Source organism: Martes martes (genome assembly GCF_963455335.1).
Source record: "Martes martes genome assembly, chromosome: 10".
Lineage (NCBI taxonomy): Eukaryota > Metazoa > Chordata > Mammalia > Carnivora > Mustelidae > Martes > Martes martes.
Window position 1 is genome coordinate 11,402,872 of NC_137898.1, and position 18,303 is coordinate 11,421,174.

The 18,303-nt window shown below is 44.7% G+C and overlaps 1 protein-coding gene across 2 annotated transcripts in view; it reads left to right on the forward strand.

Moving 5' to 3' along the window:
- The window catches only part of PATL1 (PAT1 homolog 1, processing body mRNA decay factor), a 30,642-nt gene extending 20,179 nt beyond the window's left edge, over nt 1–10,463 (forward strand). For both annotated transcript variants that reach the window (XM_080816485.1, XM_080816486.1), the window contains 5 exons: nt 1,472–1,631; nt 5,053–5,208; nt 7,302–7,393; nt 7,493–7,642; nt 7,952–10,463. In XM_080816485.1, the coding sequence (XP_080672611.1) occupies nt 1,472–1,631; nt 5,053–5,208; nt 7,302–7,393; nt 7,493–7,642; nt 7,952–7,973 (580 nt within the window). In that variant the 3' untranslated portion in view covers nt 7,974–10,463. The remainder of the gene's footprint in view (nt 1–1,471; nt 1,632–5,052; nt 5,209–7,301; nt 7,394–7,492; nt 7,643–7,951) is intronic.
- Nucleotides 10,464–18,303: the final 7,840 nt, after the last annotated feature.

An 18,303-nucleotide genomic window follows, 5' to 3' on the forward strand; every position in this document is an offset into this window, starting at 1 on the left:
AGGGACTATCCTGGGCACTGGAGACAGAGCGGGGAGCATGATTTGGTGTCTGCTTTTGAGCCTATAGGTTGTACTTCCTTTGTGCTTTATTCCAGCCTGTTCAGCCTTTTAATCTTCATGTAGTCTCTTCTACTAAGTTGGAAAGTACAGACTTTATACTTTCTTGGAATTTCCATAGAATGCTTATACACTATCGTAGCCAATCAGTCTTCCAGTGGGGACTAAGCTCCTTAATGTATCCTTCTATCTGTATCTGTCATCTGTCCCACCCAGGATCTTGCAAACAGTAAATGTTCTATAAACCCCAAGTGTTTATTTGTTGAATGCAAGAGGACTCTGTCCCGAAAACTCCCTTTCCTTTGCCCATGCAAAAGAATTGGTGATTCTTCTAAGCCAGGACACACACAAACCAGAACATAAGAATAAACCCCTTCTTTTCAACACACCATTTCTGGAGTCAGGTTGACAAGCAACTGGTTGAATAAATGTGGGCTTTCCTTAACTGGGGATGTTATGGGGCCATCAAATCAACGTAGTTGAAGTATATCTATTGAGATGGAAAATTGTCTTAAGAAGTTGTCTGGTGAAGAAAGCCAAGTACAAAGCCATATGAATTCTCTGGACTCTTTTTTTTTGTTGGTTTTTTGTTTTTGTTTTTGTTGAAAAAAATACACAGTGAGTGAGCACGCAGATCTAACAAAGGTTCTTAAAAATGGTAGCAGTAGGGACACCTGGGTGGCTCAGTCAGTTAAGTATCTGCCTTTGGCTCAGGTCACTTGGGATCAAGTCCTGCATCAGGCTCCCTGCTCCGTGGGGAGCCTGCTTTTCCTCTCCCTCTACCACTCTCCCTGCTTCTGCTCTCTTGTTCTCTCTCTATCATACAAATAAATTTTTGAAAAATTAAAACAGTATAAAGTTAATTCTGAAATGATTGTTTTTATATTCTTTTTGCTTATGTATGTTTTCAGATTTTGCTGTATCAACCATGTTGTTTGTCTAGTTATATTTTTTTTTTTTTAAAGATTTTATTTATTTATTTGTCAGAGAGAGAGAGAGTGAGCACAGGCAGACAGAGTGGCAGAGGGAGAAGCAGGCTCCCTGCGGAGCAAGGAGCCCGATGTGGGACTCGATCCCAGGACGCTGGGATCATGACCTGAGCCAAAGGCAGCCGCTTAACCAACTGAGCCACCCAGGCGTCCCTGTCTAGTTATATTGAACTTAAATGAACATCTGTAGTTTGAACAAGTCTATTTAATGTACGTCCGTGAAGACAATTTTCTACATTTGCGAAACTTGAAAAATGACTTATTGTTGGGTAGAGAGTTGGAGAAGTAATTCCCATTATTTTGTAGCACAGGTCATCATAGGGTGAAAATAAGCACAGCATGTTCATTCAGTAACATGTAAGAGGAGAAAAAGGATGTGTTAAATAGTTCTTGCTGACCTAAGTGAGCATTTCCTTCCCCTGCAGGCCAAGTGATGACCACTTTGTACAGATCATGTGTATCCGAAAAGGGAAGAGAATGGTTGCCCGTATTCTTCCTTTCCTCTCCACAGAGCAAGCAGCTGACATTCTCATGACAACAGCCAGGAATCTCCCTTTCCTTATCAAGAAGGATGCACAAGATGAGGTGATCCCTCATGTGGGACTTCTTTCCTTTGGGTCTTCATGGTTGATAAGGTTCCTAGAATCCAAATTTCATTCCCTCCCCTCTTCCTGTTTCTGTTGTTTTGTCTAAACTTCAGCAGTAGGATTTGACTGTTTAAAGCAAAACTCTACTCTAGGACTATACTTTCAACCCCATTTTTGCTCTAACAGACCAAGTTCCTAAACTGAGGAAAGCAGTAATCCTATCGTATTTGTCATAGTCATGAAGCTGTGTTGTGTATCAGAATTTCTTGGGAGGCAGATAATTCAGCCCTACTCCAAACATTCTGAATCAGAATTTACAGAGGAACGGTCAGGGCTTCTGTATCTGTAAGAGAATCCCCAGCTGAATCTGATGCTTACTAAAATTTAGAGATGTATGGTCTTGGTTACTTTGCTGGATGTAAAGTATTCGTCTCAGGAGCTTAACATTTAGCTGCAGATTTAGTTTAATAGTGTGCCACAGGAATCAAGTCAGTGCTTGTAAATAACGTTTATCGTGATCTAAACTGGGCTGGACTTTGAAACATGATTTTCAAGTTTATAAGTAAACTCTTGGGAAGAATTGCTCTCTATTTACCCTTGTCCCAACACTTGAAAGATTAGCGCTATTTAGAATCATTCTAGAAGTTCAGAGCAAGCAATTGAAAAGGGTAGTACAACAGGTAGTTACTACTCAGTGTGAGGTTCAGAATATTGAAACTTACGAGAGTGAGCCTCTCACAATAGATGATGCTTAATCAATAACCAGCTGGTGATGATCCACAGAAAACATGATGCCAGGATACAGTGTAGGTGGTATGACATGAAAGTTGGAAATTACTCCTTCTGAAATCATAGTGAGTTGAAAAAGTCCTTTGAAATTGTAGCACCGGCAGAAGAAATTAATGCAAAGTTGAGGCCTCATGTGGAAAAGTGAATTGGGATGAGACAAATATGTTTCTTAAATATCTTTAAGAAGGAAAAACGGGTTGGAAGAAAGTTTAAGAATTTGAGGTTTATCCTAGAAAATGGAAACCAGACAATAACCGGCAGCTTCCTTACAGCGTGTAGATTATTGTAGGTCATGGGGTGGACGCTCGGTCCTAGAGGAACTCATCAGTGGAAATAAGTTTGGGAAAGCTTTATTCATTCAGTAAATATTTATTAAATATTTATTACACGTCTATGTACCAGGTGCTGTTTTGGGTCTTAGAAATATAGCGTGTAGGGCTAGGAGCTTGGAATTCAAAGACGCCTGCCTTAGTGGAAGGGCCTGCTAGTGAGGAAAACTTGGTTAATTATAAGGGCGGAGTTTCTACCTATGTGTGTTAAAGAGTAATAGACCACATCTCTGAATACCATTTTTTGAAGCAATAACTGGTTGCACGTCTGAGGCATAAGATATACAAGGTAATCCTGGAATATCTTGTGCCAGAAAGTGAGGAAGCTAAAAGATCACTAGGGTCCCACATGAAAGATGCACAGACAGCTGAAGGGACTCCTGTTGGCCAAAAATGGGATCATTTGCTTCAGAAAGAAAAGTTACAGTGGTGGATTGAAATATATCAGATATTTTTAATTTAATGATACAAAAAATATTTAATCACCTTCAGAGATTGCGAGGCCATCAACTCATTATTCTGAAAATGGGTAAATAGGGAAAAGACTCAGACATTTATCCTGCCTTTTCATTACAACTAAATATGATGGTAACCAGAAAGTTGATAATAGAAAGTTCTTCCTAGAAGAGTTTCAGCTAATAAATGCAAAAGAAATGATAAAATTAGAAAATCTCCTATTTATAATACCTAATGGAAAAGCAGTCGGTCAGTCAGTCTGGACAGCAGTCCTTACTGGTGCAAAAGGCATCAGGTTAAAGGTGAATGGGGAACTTTATGGTGGTTGGGGCAGCAAACAAATGATCACCGTCTAAGAAGGGGGACAGCCAGACACTGTGTGCTTCTTGACATAATGCAGGAGTGAGCACACAGATCTATCCGCGATGTTTTCTTACCCTTGCCTTCCCCTGATGAACTTAAATTTTATCAAACGTCTGATTCTAACCATCAGTTTTTATTGGAAAGACAGAGGATAGTAGAACCTGTTAAGCGACACCACAGAGGTGCAGTTAGCCAGATCCAAACTGTGGAATGTCAGCAATCAAATAGCATGAGAAAAGAAGATAGGCAGTGGGCAAGGCACCAGCTCACAGATTTTGAAAGCCTTACCAGCCAGATGCTATGTGTGGGTCCTATTGGAATCATGATTAGAATAAATCAGTTGCTAAAAGATCTTTTTGAGACAACTGGAGAAAATGAATATGGAGGAGCTATTAGGTGATACTGAGGAATGGCTGTTAATTTTGTTAAGTGAGAGAATTTGTTAGAAATACAAGCTGAAGTATTTATGGATGAAAGGATAGGATATATAGGAGGGACAGATTTAATTTTAATAAGATTGGTAGAATGTGGATGATTTAATTATTGAAGCTGGGTGATAGGTACACAGACTTCATTATACTCTTATGTATGATTAAAACTGCTTTTGTTGTTAAAGCTTTGTTTGTTTAGAGTGGTAGATCACTAAAAGTCTACTCTCCATCTTTGAATGCCATCTGAAGTAAAACCAGCTGTCACTTTTTGTACCGTGGGCACTGAGTGCTGGAAGTACCTTGATTTCCTTTCCTGTGTTACAGCCTAGTTAACACTGGTAGCACTGTGTTTTAACCTTCCAGTCTGGGCCTCATGACCAAAAGGATTGAATGACTCGCAGGCCAGAATTCAACAGCCTTGGATTCTGGTTCTCACTACTAGCTATGGAACTCTGAATGCCGAGCATCTGCTCACTTAGCTTGCCTAATATCTGCAAAATCTATCATTTTCTACTTCCTCATTGAGCCTGTATAAAGATCAGACAAGAGCCAGTTAAGTCTAAAAGTACATCAGGGTAGTTCCGCGGCGCTCAGGATTTACCGGTCTCAGAGTCCTTCTCACAGTGTATTGACAGTCCCAGTTTACTCATGACTCCCCACTCAGCTGTAGATCCCTGCAGGCCTGGGCTGTTTACCATTTCACTGGAGCCCACAGTGCCTGACACACTGTAGACATTGAAATATTTGTGGGATGAATCCAAATACTGCTGTTTTATCGTGAATCTTGCCATTTGAGAAGTGATTTTATAACCTTGGTTCACACAAGTCATGTTTCCTGTGCAAATGGAGTTTTAAAAGTTCTCAGTAGACACCTCAGAACCCATTGTTGAGACTCGAGTAGTACCTGCTAGACTTGACAGCCCTTTTGTGTTAAATCTTGCCTGAGGCCATTTGAGTGTGCCCCTGGGCATCCTCCTGTCCATGCCCATTGATGCAGGCTGACTGAAGTCACAGTTGCCAGGAAGTAATGCTTTTCTTCATTTTTTTGTAGGTGCTGCCATGCTTACTGAGTCCCTTCTCTTTGCTCCTGTATCACCTTCCGTCAGTGACTGTCACCAGCCTTCTGCAACAGCTCATGAACCTACCTCAAAGCGCAGCTGCACCAGCACCCTCCAACCCTCACCTCGCTGCTGTGCTCCAGAACAAGGTGCTTGCACCCTCTTAGGTCCCTGAACTTGGCCATCCTTCTAGATTTGAGTTACAGATACAGATATTGGCTGCTGTGGCAACTTGTTAAAAAGGTTTCTTTCAGGAGTGCCTCGGTGGCTCCGTGGGCTAAGCGTCTGCTCTTGGTTTCAGCTCAGGGTCGTGAGATGGAGCCCTGTATCTGGCTCTGTGCTCAGTGCAGAATCTGCTTAAGTCTCTCTCTTCCTCTGCCCCTTCCTCCCCTTGTATGCGTGTGCCCACGCAAGGCCTCTCTCTCTGTCTCAGTCTCTAGAATAAATCATTCAATCTTTTTTGGAAAAGGTGTCTCTCAGCCAGGAGTTACATTAAGCGCCTAGTGTCAGAGGCTAGAAATAAGTGGTTTCAACAAAATGGGATTTTTCTGTGTCTCACATGGAATGGCTTTGGCATAGTGTCCATGTGTCATCAGGGATATAGGCTCCTTTGGCTCGCCTTCTCCACAGCCTCAGCAGTGGCTGTCACCCTCATGACCTCTCCGGCTCCACTCTGTTTCAGGAAGAGAGGTGCCTACAGAGGGGCCAAGCATGCGGATTAGCTGTCTGCCTTGTTGGGACGTTTTCCAAGAGCTGTAACTGACAACTTCTATTTAATTTCAATGGCCAGGTTTTCCTCATGAGCCACACGTAAGTGCAGAGAGGGCTGGAAAACATCTTTGAGTTCACACCACTGTAATCTCAGATAAAATCCAAGTACTGACGTGAGGAAGGAAACAGGTAGCCCGCACTCTGACTTGTAAGACCGTAAATAGGAGAACATCCAGTCCCATGTTTCATCTACGTCAGATCACGATCCAGAGACTTGTTGGGGATGCGTAACATAGAAGAGAAAACATGAGCTTTCAGAGCAGCTTTCCGTTCCTTGCCTGCCAGTCTCTAGGTTTGTGACACTGAACACATTCTTTCACTTTGCTGAGCCAGTTTCCTGACTTGTAAGGGAAGGTGACAACGGTGATTTCAGAGCTGTCCTGTTACTCAGATGAGCCTACGGCTGTGATAGTTCAGCGTAATGCCCTTCCTCATTGGGCGCTTGTGTGAGCACAGTGAGAAAGTCAAGGCCTCTTTCCCCCTGACACCTGAAAACCTGCCAAAGCAGGACTCAAGGGCAGCTGAGAGGTGACAGAGATGGGGTTTCTGGAGTGACAGGCTGTGGGCCTTCTGTGTTACTTGGGCTCTGAGTTTAAGGTTGAGAAAAGCAATAGAAAGCCACAAGGTCAGACAAGTGATTGTATGTGCAGCCCAGTGTTGTTGTTCTGACAATGACATGAGGGTTCTCCTCTGTGAGGGGAGCTCAGAAACGGGGGTTCCCTTCAGATCCACTGTTGCTGTGATTCATACGTTTAATCTTGTGCTACTTGTCCCTGTTTGTGTTCCGTTCTGTGCCCCTTTAGACCACGTGTTTCCTGCCAGTACTGCCCATTGAATAAAACAAATCTGTAATCTCTAGAGCAGGTTGCTTAAATTTTAATAGTCCTATATATATGAATGTATCTGTGTATCCCTTCTCTGCTTTGAACGTCTTACATAAAACTTTATCTGTCCGCTAGGGGTGTGTTACGGAAATTTTGTTAAGGGAACTTTTTTAGGAGATTCAAGGAAGTCTCTTCATAGCCTAATCGTTTCAGTGACTTCTCTTTGTACATTTTCCCACCAGTCTTCCCATCTTTTTTCTTAATTCAAAATATCAACCTATTTAACGTTTTTTCTTTTTCTGTGAACTTTAATGTTCTGTATCAGAGTTTATCTTCGACTTTTTTTAATCCATTTCTGTTGTAGTAAATACAAGAAAAACTAAGTCCCACATTACCTATGGCAGGGAAAAAATTTCATCTCACTTTGGGGTGGGGGAGCGGAGAGGACGCTGGGCCCTGGGATTTCCCCTTTTCGTTGGTGATGCTGTTGCTGTTCTGCCTGAAGTAAAGCCAGGAGAAGGACGCGACCTCCCCGCTCATGGTCGTCTGATGTTTGCTGACGTCAGAGTGCAGCAGCGGGGTCATTGTGGGCTAGTGCTGGTCGAGGATCAGGAGCTGAGTTGGATTCCGTCTCTCTCCTCTTATAGTTTGGCCTGTCACTGCTCCTCGTCGTCCTGAGCCGTGGGGAAGACCTCCAGAGTTCAGACCCCGCTACAGAATCAACACAGAACAACCAGTGGTCAGTCCGGGCTGTGTTTCTTCTTTCACATTCTTTTAGATCATTGTTTATTCTTTTTCTCATATTGTTCTTATGTGTCGTTAACGGTTTTTCTTTCAGGACAGAGGTGATGTTCATGGCAACCCGAGAACTTCTGCGGATTCCCCAAGCAGCCCTGGCCAAGCCAATCTCTATACCCACAAACCTGGTGTCCCTCTTTTCTCGCTATGTTGACCGACAGAAACTGAACTTGCTGGAGACGAAGCTGCAGTAAGTCTGAAACAGGAGAGTTCCACATCTTACTAAAGTTGGCACTTTAGACATAATGAGGAAATCAGGGGCATAAAACTGAATTTAGTGGAAGACATTAAAGACTTGTATCAACTACGTGAGTATCTACTAGATACGAGATGCTGTACGGGGTACAGAAGCACCCTTGAGTTCAGTAAGGAAAGGTAGAGACATGTAGCTGTTTTGTTGAGAGAATTCTAACAAGGGTGTAACTTTAATGCAAAATAATTGCCTTCTGTTTTAACTCATTTATACAAGTTTCCTTTCTCTCTTTCTTTATACCCATAGGCTAGTTCAGGGGATCCGATAAAAGATCTCCAAATGTGTCCTGTACCTCCTTTTGGCTGCCACCTGCACTGCCGCCTCACAATGGAGTGTTTTTAATGAGGGAGGGAAGGTAGCTTATTTCCCAGAGCGTCTTGTGGGACCGATTCCTGTCAACGGGTCGGCTCTCAGTGCCAGATGTTTCCCCACTGCTCTGTGGAATTTGGCTGGGTGATACTTCGGCTGGTTCCTTCTTACCTTCTGTGTTACAATTCTGCATGTCCTGCTTTTCCTCAATTCTTCTGAATTTTGCATTTTCTTTGCCCTAGAGACACAAATATAATCTCTCCCCTCTCCCACGCCCAGTACTCCAGTTCAGAGTAGATCGTAGCCTGCCAAAGGATTCCTTCCCTCATCCTGTTAAAGTCTTCTTCCATTGCCCCATATTAATACAACTATAGGAGAACCAATTAAGTAGAAACCGATATATATATACACATACATATGTACGTACATATGTATGCACACACACCCCCTCCACACGTTCATGTGGTCTCCAGAGGATCCTTAAAGAATGAGTTTTAGATTGAGAAATACATAGTCGACACGTCCCTCCTCTGAAATCAAACCAGCTGATGTATTTTTAATCTGTTTCTAGTCCATCTTGTAATTAATTTGGTGGGTTCTACTTGTTTTAATATAAATACAGGGTATGCAGCACATTAATAAAATCAGAACTCGTAATTGGCTGACGCCCAGCTCTAGGCTGAGAAGTCCTTTATCTCCTCCCCGCCGTATTTCCTTTGTATCTCTCTGCCTTGGCGATACGGCACACGGTTAAGCCCTTTTCCTGCTACAACTACAGTGCACTTGAGCCTGTCCCCTCCAGGGCGTGCAAGGTTGCCCCAGATGAACCGGACTTAGAGCCTCCTTCCACAGTGTAGTGTTTGCACACTCGCTCTGTCTTCCTGAGACGTCAATAAAGCCATGCTTTTACTTCCCGCTTCCCCATTTTTATTTGGTGTCCTGGGTAGCAACCTCCAAAGGTAACCACGGAAGCTCAGTTCGGCTTGCTTTGCTCTGCAGGCTCCTCCACACCACAGGCAGAAGTGCTGCCCTTCCCCCTTGTCTCCAGGTCCCTCTCCCAGGCAGCCAGGGGCCTGGCTCTCAGTCCTGGCAGGGACAGCCCACTGTGGTCCTTTCCACCCGTCCCCCTCCTCTGCAGCAGCCGAGCAGGACAAGGGGTTTGATCTCCAGGGATTACAGCCCTCCGGAAAACTTAATCACAGTCAGATTCACATGACTGTCCTGTTGATAAACTTTTTGCTATTCTCACCTTTTCGAATGTTAGTGAGGGGACAGGTTATGATATTTAAAGAGAATCAACATTTTGCACAAACATGTCTCGTACAACAGTATAGTCCTCCATTATAACCGGCTGTCCTTGCTCTCCATCTCTGTCTCTCCCCATTCTGGAGCCCCAGCCCCGCCAGCTGCTCCCGGTGACATGACCTAGCTTCCCTCTGCCCTTCCCTACTGACTGTTTCCACCATGCGCCTTTCCTCCCTTCCCCTCACAACTGATCAAGTGAATACTTGACTATTATTTCTTCCTTTCTGTGCTTTATCTTTTTTGTTTGGTTCTAATTAATAAAAATTAAAGTTTCTAAATTTACATTTTTATAGGGTATTGTAAATAAAAACAAATTGTATACTTGAAGAACTGAGTGCCTGCATTTCTCCTTGCTACTTGTCTGAATGTGATTGCCATTGTGTCTCTAGCCTGTTTTGACGGACTGGCAGACGTCTTGGTGTTGGGGACAGACGAGGATTTTACTTTTATACTGTCGTAGGCGAGACAGATCAAAGACCTTATGTTCACATGGTGACCTTCCTTGAAAAACCTAGGTGCTTTCAGTCCTCCTCCGTTTCCCCCCAACTACAGAACTAGACTGTGAAGCGTGGGGACACACCGTGCAGTCCCTCTGCATCCGCGGCACCTCCCGGCACATGGGACTCGCCGAGGCTTCAGAGAGCCTGGCCAGCTCTGCCTCGCATCGCGTGGTTCATCTTCTCACGGGATGGGGAAGTGTTGATAATTCTTCGTAGTAAATTTGTGTTATTTCAGACGGGGGTGTAGTTTTTACTCTAACATGCTCCAAATAAGAGACTGTGCCCTCTCTCCCCTCACGCCGCCATCGTGTGTGCACTTAATTCTTCCTCGCTGGGTCTTCTCGTGAGACGTTCAGGATCAAGCGATTTCTGGCCAAAAAACAGAAACAGAGTCATCCCATGCCCCAGTGGGTTCAAATGGAAGATAGTACTAAAAGCTCCTTCCCAAGGGCACCTGGTGGCGCAGTTGGTGGGGCGGGCAGCTTTTGGTTTCAACTCCGGTTGTGATCTCCTGGTTGTGAGATAGAGCCCCGCGGCAGCCTCCTTGCTCAGCAGGGAGCCTGCTTCAGAGTCTCTGTCTCCCTCTCCTGCTGCCCCTCCTTTCCCACCCCCGTTCACACTCTGTCTCGCTCTTTTCTCTCATAAATCTTAAAAAAAAAAAAATCAGTGAATATAATCCTCTAAGAAAAAGGAGACCATATTAAGTAGTAGGTAACAGAGCTGTGATTAATAATTTTTATAAAGGAAGATGTAAGTGAGTAATATTGAGAACTTCACCCTTACCCATAATAGAGAAATAACAAATAAGGTATTTTTTCAACCTATCAAATCAACAAAATCTTTAAAAATAATGCTAGTGAGAGTTTGAGACTGCCACTCATACTGGTAGGAGAAATTATATTTCTGGAAGTGCTTTGGTCACGTGAAGACCTTCAGAAGTTTTCACAGCGTCTGACTAATTAATTGGGTTTTAGAAAGATTCCAAAGGAATGGGGCGCCTGGGTGGCTCAGTGGATTAAAGCCTCTGCCTTCGGCTCAGGTCATGATCTCAGGGTCCTGGGATCGAGCCCCACCTCGGGCTCTCTGCTCAGCAGGGAGCCTGTTTCCTCCTCTCTCTCTGCCTGCCTCTCTGCCTACTTGTAATCTCTGTCAAATAAATAAATAAATAATCTTTTTAAAAAAAAAAAGAAAGATTCCAAAGGAATGATATGTATATAATGAGAAAACGATGTGGCGAGGGGAGGTTATTATGTTCCTGTTGGTTACTGGTGTCTGTCTGTCTCCAGGTGATGGGAATACGGGAAACTAATATTTGCTTTTCAGTGTTTTCCAAATTTTCCATAGAGAAAACACATTGCTTATATTTTTGGGAGAAATATTTTTAGGAAAAATAGCATTTAAAAGAGCTCAGTTAACATGGGAAAATACTAAAAATACAATGTTAAGTGTATGTAGATGTATGTATGTGACTTAGTCTTACAGAGGGGAAAAAAATGGGGAAAAGGTGACAAAGTAGCTGTGGTGACCTTTAAGGGAAAGGTGGCAGGGTATTGTGTCAGGGGGTGATTGCTCCTTTCTCCGTATTTTCCAGTGTCTTCAGTGACCATGCATTGCTACTATAACCAAAAGGGTGATTCCTCTCTAAGAACTAAAAATAGTAGCCTTCTGTTTCTAGTGAGAAAATAAGTCACAGCAGGGCAGAAGCATCTGATCTAGTTGTGCTTGACTTGAGCCAAAGGGTTTGACTTTGCAGCCCACGAACATGCTGCATGAGAGCAAGGCAGTTACCTGAGAACTGTGGCCCGGTGTTCCGTACTCCGTAACTGAGATGGCCTACCAACTGGGGGGGGGGCGGAGAACCGCTTCAGTAAGCCCGGGCTGAAGCTCCCAGCAGCTTCTCATTTCCTCTAAGCTGCATTTTTTCCAAACTGACTTGAATCAGGAAGGATGCCAGGTCCATCTCCAGGAAGATTAAGTGTCAGCCAGCTGGCTTGCACCGAAGTTGTCCTGTCCGTCATTAGGAAGGCCAAGACACGACTTTCTGAATTTGATACAGAGAACTGGATGCCATCTACCGTCTGCTTTTGGAGGGCAGGGAAGTCCACTGTGGGAGAAGTGAAAGTAGGGAGTTGAAGGCAACTTCTGCTTTTCCTCTGTCCAGCCACGTTTTAAGTATATTAATGTTGTGACCTTTGAGAAACTACCGTGAGGGTGTTTAGGAAGCAAGTCTTTAATCTGAGGAATCAGCATCTTAAAATCAGCTAATAGCATTGTTTTGGCGTTTTTCCTTCTTCCTGCAGAAGCGCAGCTGTAAATCGCTCGCAGGTCTCCTAACAGCCTCTGCTTTCCGTTTGCTTCGTGACTTGCACATAAGGCTGTTCTGTGACTCCGCCAGCTCCCACCTTAGCCAAGTTGGTTCTCTGAGGCAATATTACCCTCACTCAGACCTGAGGGTTGGGAAACTTCTAGAAGCGACCTAGGGAATCAGTGGTGTATGTACTTGGCCAGTTATGAATACGCTGTCTTAAATTACTTAGATGTTAAGTCGATCTAAAGAAGTGCAGAGAAATCCGCATATAACACAGGAAAGTGTCAAGATTTCACAATCCTGGCCCCAAAAACATATTGATAGGGACGCCTGGGTGGCTCAGTTGGTTAAGCATCTGCCTTCGGCTCAGGTCATGATCCCACGGTCCTGGGATGGAGCCCCACATGGGGCTCCCTGCTCAGCAGGGAGCCCACTTCTCCCTCTGCCTGCTGCTCCCCCTGCTTGTGCTCTCCCTCTCTCTCTCTTTCTCTCTGGCTAATAAATGAACAAAAACACACTGCTAACCGTTCAGTATATTGTCCTCCAAGTGATTTTTTATGCATATACATCTGTAATTAGAACTATAGATACTCTTACCTTTTTTTCACATGATACATCATGGATATCTTTCTATGTCATTATATAAGAGCTCCCCTGTTTTGTTTTTTTAAGATTTTACTTTTTTAAGTAACCTGTATACCCAGCATGGGGCTCTAACTCAACCCCAAGATTGAGAGTCCCGTGCTTACTGACTGAGCCAGCCAGGCGCCCCCAGCCGCCCTTTTTAACAGTCGTGTAGTGTTCCACTGTGTGCCATTGCACCATGACTTATTTAACTGCTCCCCTATTAATAGGATTAGATCTTCAGATACTTCTCGTCATTGTTCATCCAACAGTGCACAAAGGTGATCACCTTATAACTCTTTTGTGGTATACAAAGAACACTCACCTTTTGGAGTAGGATGGGCCGCTCTGCGGGTACACTGCCACAGCTGTGTGTAGCTCAGAAGACCGTCTCCAGCTGGTGAGGGCTGACAGTGGGATGTTTTAGGCTGCTATGTCTAGTGACCCGGCCACTAGAAGGCCCCTGTGCCTGGTCCCTGCTCTATCCAAGAGCAGTGGGAAAGCTCCAGGCATTTAAGGACACATCTGCAAAGTCTTCTGATGGGATCTTAACGCCTTCATTCTCAGTAGGCAAATCAAGCAGTTGCCTCTCAGGAACATCAAAGAAGGGGGTGGTTGAGGGGGTCGTTACTGGGGCCAGCTGCATTATTGTAAAGATCAGAGTTATGGCTGTCCGGCATCCGTATGGTCCTTTACTGTAATAACTTGGTCTGCCTGTGCGATGCCTGTCAAAGTGCATTTTCCCACACTCTATCATGACAACCCTGAGGTCAGGAACAAGCTAGTAACCTACGTCAGGCCAGGACCAGCAATGCTGCAGGCCCGGTGGTGACAAAGACAAACGGAGGCCCCGCGCCACTGCAGCCTGAGGTCTCTGGAGGACACTCACAGGTAGTGACGGGCGCTCCGAGAACAAAGGTCGAGGGAGTCGAGAGAGGGGAAGACAGTTACTCGAGACAGTGGTCAGGAAAGGCTTTGACGCGTAGGTGCACGAGTGTGACAAGAGGACAGCGGTGCGAGGGGCTCAGAAGAGCATCCGAGGCAAAAGGAAGAAGACGGCCGAGACCCTGAGAGGAGAATGAGAAACTCATGGACCACAGGCGGCTGAAGTTGCTGGAATGAAGCAGGGATAGAGGGACCACACAGGGCCTTGAAGGGGTTTGCTTTCATCTGCAGAGTGTTTGAGGAAAAAGCACAAAACAAGGCATGATCCGATTTGTGCTCGTGAAAATCACTGCAGCTTGGAGATGGAAACAGGCAAGAGAAGGGGTCGCTTGAGAGAGGGCCTCACAACACTATTCCTGGTCTGCAGAAGACGAAGCCTTTAGCAGGCAAGGTGACCGAGAGAGTCATTTTTTTTAAATTAGGTCTAGGACAGCGCTTACCTCCTGGGAGCGTTTAGGGGAATGGGATTCAGATAAAGTTGTAGGACACCAGTTGTTGGGGGGTGGATTGGTGGGTGTTCGCTTTACTAATGTGCTTCACAGCTTTTGTGTATCGTTTTGTGTATCAGCATTCAGTATCTGTTAGGGACCAAATTGTGTCCCTGGAAACTCACGTTGGAGTCCTGACCTCCAGGGCCTCAGAATGTGGCCGTATTTGGAGATGGTGTCTTCAAAGTGAAGAGGTTAAGTGAAAAATGAGGTCATTAGGGTGGGCTCGAACCCAGTATGGCTGTCCTTTTAAGAGGACATTGGGACATGGGCACAGAGGAAAGGACCATCTAAAAGTGAAGGGGAGATTTCAGAAGAAGCCAGTCCTGTCCATACCTACAACTTGATCTCAAACTTCTAGCCTCCAGAATTGTAAGAAAATGAATTTTCATTGTTTAAGCCCCCAAGTCTGTGGTCCTTTGTTACAGTAGCCCTGGAAAACTAGTAAGTAGAGGTGTCAAATATTTCATCTTTAAAAAATTTTAATTATCGGGGTGCCTGGGTGGCTCAGTCATTAAGCATCTGCCTTTGGCTCAGGTCATGATCCCGGGGTCCTGGGATCAAGCCCTGTATCGGGCTCCCTGCTCAGCGGAAGACTGCTTCTCCCTCTCCTACTCCTCCTGCTTGTGTTCCCTCTCTCGCCATGTCTCTCTGTGTCAATTAAATAAACAAAATCTTTTAAAAAAATTTAAAAAATAAAGTAAAAAGTTTTAATTATTTTTAAAAATCCCGTGAGGTAGTAGAAGAATATATATCAAAATGTTAAGAACGGCCATCTCTGAAAGGTGTGATTATGGGGAGTTTTCATTTTCTGTATTTACATTTCTGAAACTTTTTTTTTAATTCTTTTTTTAATTAATTAATTTGACAGACAGATCACAAGTAAGCAGAGAGGCAGGCAGAGAGAGAGGAGGAAGCAGGCTCCCCGCTGAGCAGAGAGCCCGATGTGGGACTCGATCCCAGAACCCTGGGATCATGACCTGAGCCAAAGGCAGAGGCTTTAACCCACTGAGCCACCCAGGCGCCCCCCATTTCTGAACCTTTTATATCTTTCATAATGAATATAATAGGGGTTTGTATTTGAAGGAAAACAAAGAGAGCATGGACATGACTTGTCCAAGATTGCGGTGAGTTGAGAAAGAAAACTTGAATCACGTGTACAATCATTTCCCATTGCTTCTTCATTAACACACAAGTAAGCAGACATACTGTGTGAGACATCCAAAAATTGCTCCTTGGAAGGGAACCCTTTTTTCCCTCCTTCCTTCTTCTTGCTGCCGAGAATGCAGTTGTGATGGCTGGAGCTCTGGCTGCCACCTTGAGGCAAAAGGTAATATCAATAGCAGAGAAGAAAGAGTCAGGCAGAGTCTCTGAAGACTTCAATGAGCTACTCTACCAATTCTGAGCTGCCTGCCTACCTCTGGATCTCTTTTATATGTGAGAATAAACTCTTATGTGTTTAAACCAACATAAATGATGTCTTTCGCTTACAAATAAACCAAATCCTAATTATTACACAGTTTTTTCAGTCATTTCATATTAGAGTCAAGTTACTGAAGGGAAAAGCAATATTGAATAATCTTTTAATAATTTATCATAAATTGGAGGGATGGCAAAAATGGTATCTTTCCTGGGAGTAACAGCGGCAGGACCAGGCTGATGATACTTTTTAAAAATAGAAGAAACTATGTTTATTTTCTGTTATCAAAATGAAACCAAATGTCATGTCGTTTTATTGATGACACTGGCTGCAACTGTTTGAGTTGTTTCTGTTATAAAGAAGAGAAGAGTTTTTATGGCACCTGTGGTACAAAGGACAGCCTGCCTTAGCTGTGGGTCTGTTCAGGGCTTTGCCCTTACAAATTACCTACTTGTCCAAGTCTTTTTCTCCATCTGTAAAAGGGGGCATACAGCAGCTGGGATTGTGACAAAGAATAAATGCAATTATATTTGTGAGTGTGCTTAACAATCAGTAAAAGCTGTGGGGCGCGTGGGTGGCTCAGTCACTTAAGCATCTGCCTTTGACTCAGGTCATAATCTTGTGGTCCTGGGATCCAGCCCCTCATCGGGCTCCCTGCTCAGCAGGGAATCTACTTCTTCTCCCTCTGCCCCTCCCCACCCCTGCTCGTGCTCTCTCTCAAATAAATGAATAAATAAATTAAAAAAAAATCATGTAAAAGCTGATTCACTTTAATAAAGCTTCACACTATTAACACATTCCTGCATCATATGAAGTCCCAATATTTCTAGGCTTCTCTATGGCATGTCTAATACTCCCAAGGAAGTCTTGGGCCCCACTTGGGTTAGCTCTTCTGTGCTTCAAAGATAGTCTTGAATAATTAATAATTACAGTTAGCATGTACTGATCATTTACTATATGACACATTTCATTCATGCATTTTCATTTAATCCTTCCCCCAAAACCTTGAGAAATAAATGCTGTTCACATGGTCATTCGGAAACTGTTGAGAGGTTTAAGTAAATCCTCCCAAGATTGTATTCCCTTCGCATAAGCAGAACAGGGACCCCATTTGATCAGGGTCCCGAGGCAGAGTAACTCATCACTCTTACAAAGCCTCAGTGAGCCAATGCCGCCTCCTGCTGGGGGGTTAGAGATTTTCCCAGATAGTAGGCGGGTCCCATTTTTTAAGTATACAATTATTCCCTGTGGGACTGTCTACCAAACAGATGCACAATGTGGTCTTCCTTTCTAGGACCGACCTTGGTCACCCCAGAGCAGAGGGCTGAATGACCTCCCTGGAAGTTCTGTTGAAGAACCTGTTCTGATATCCTGGCATTTCCTGCCTCACTTTTGTGTCTTTCTACTTTCGGTGAATTTCATCAGCCTGCTGCACGAACGGGATCTAAAGTGGAAGAACAATGGGCTCAGATGAAGTACTTGCTCTGGGGAAAGTGAGACAGCCAGGCAGACCACTCCTTGGTAACCACAGCGAGAACCATTCATTCCTCTTTTAGACGCTCAATGCAGCCCCCGAAACTAGTAGGCATTAAGCATTGTTTGGACAAAGCGTGCACGAGTGGCTCTGACCCCCGTGACTCTACGGCAGTCCCAGTCCAGGCTTACCACCAAGGGCAGTATCTGTCAGGGGTCCAGCCTGCCTTGCCTTTCCTGTGGGTTGAGGGAACCACATAATGTGAGCCTGACCTATGGGGGGAAATGGTTTCCTGTTGTGGGTGCCCTGGAAACACCCTCTTTAGGAGCAGATACTCGATCCAGCTGCTGACAACATCAGTGGCTCCCGGCTCTCCGCTGAGCCTGTCTCCCTCTGGGAATCGCCCTCGCCCCAAGGGAATGCCTCGGGCTGGGCCGCCTTCTTGGGCGCAGCCTGGAATCAACAACGGACTGTGCTGTGCGGCGAGTGGCCCCAGCCACCTTGTCTCAAGGGCGGAAGCCTGGGATGGGCTCGTCACAGCCGAGTGCCTCTCAGGTCCGCTTCTCCCTCTGACCCGGTTTCCTCTGCCTGCTCACAGTGAGCCTCTGGAACGTGTGTACCTGCCCCCACATTCAATCCAGACTCAGCATCTCTTCTAGAAAGCTGCAAGTGGTCCCCAACTGCTGGTTCTCCCCTCTTGTGACTCCGGTGACAATTTTTAACAAAAATTGGGGTCACTTTAATCCCTAATCACTCCCATTACACTTTGAATAGAACCCAAACCACTCTGGAGGCCTGTGCCCCCCGCCCTTCATCCCTCCACCTCAGATACTGCCTCTCCTCTCCTCCTCCGGCCCTCACACAAGAGTGAGCATCTTTGGGGCCAGTCTATGACTCAGAGGGAGGGGTGTGAGACTCTTGATCTCAGGGTTCTGAGTTCGAGACCCACACTGAATGTAGAGATTACTTAAACAGAAAAGTCTTTTTTTAAAAAAATGACTATCCTGTGTGCCTGGGTGGCTCATTAGGTTAATCGACTGCTTTCGGCTGGTCATGATCCTGAAGTCCTGGGATCAAGTCCTGCATCAGGCTCCCTGCTCAGCAGGGAGTCTGCTTCTCCCTCAAACCATCCTTGTCTCATGTTCTCTGTCTCAAATAAATAATCTTTTTTTTTTTAAAAAGTACTATCTCTATTCATTCTTTCCTTCTCTAACTCCTCTCCAGT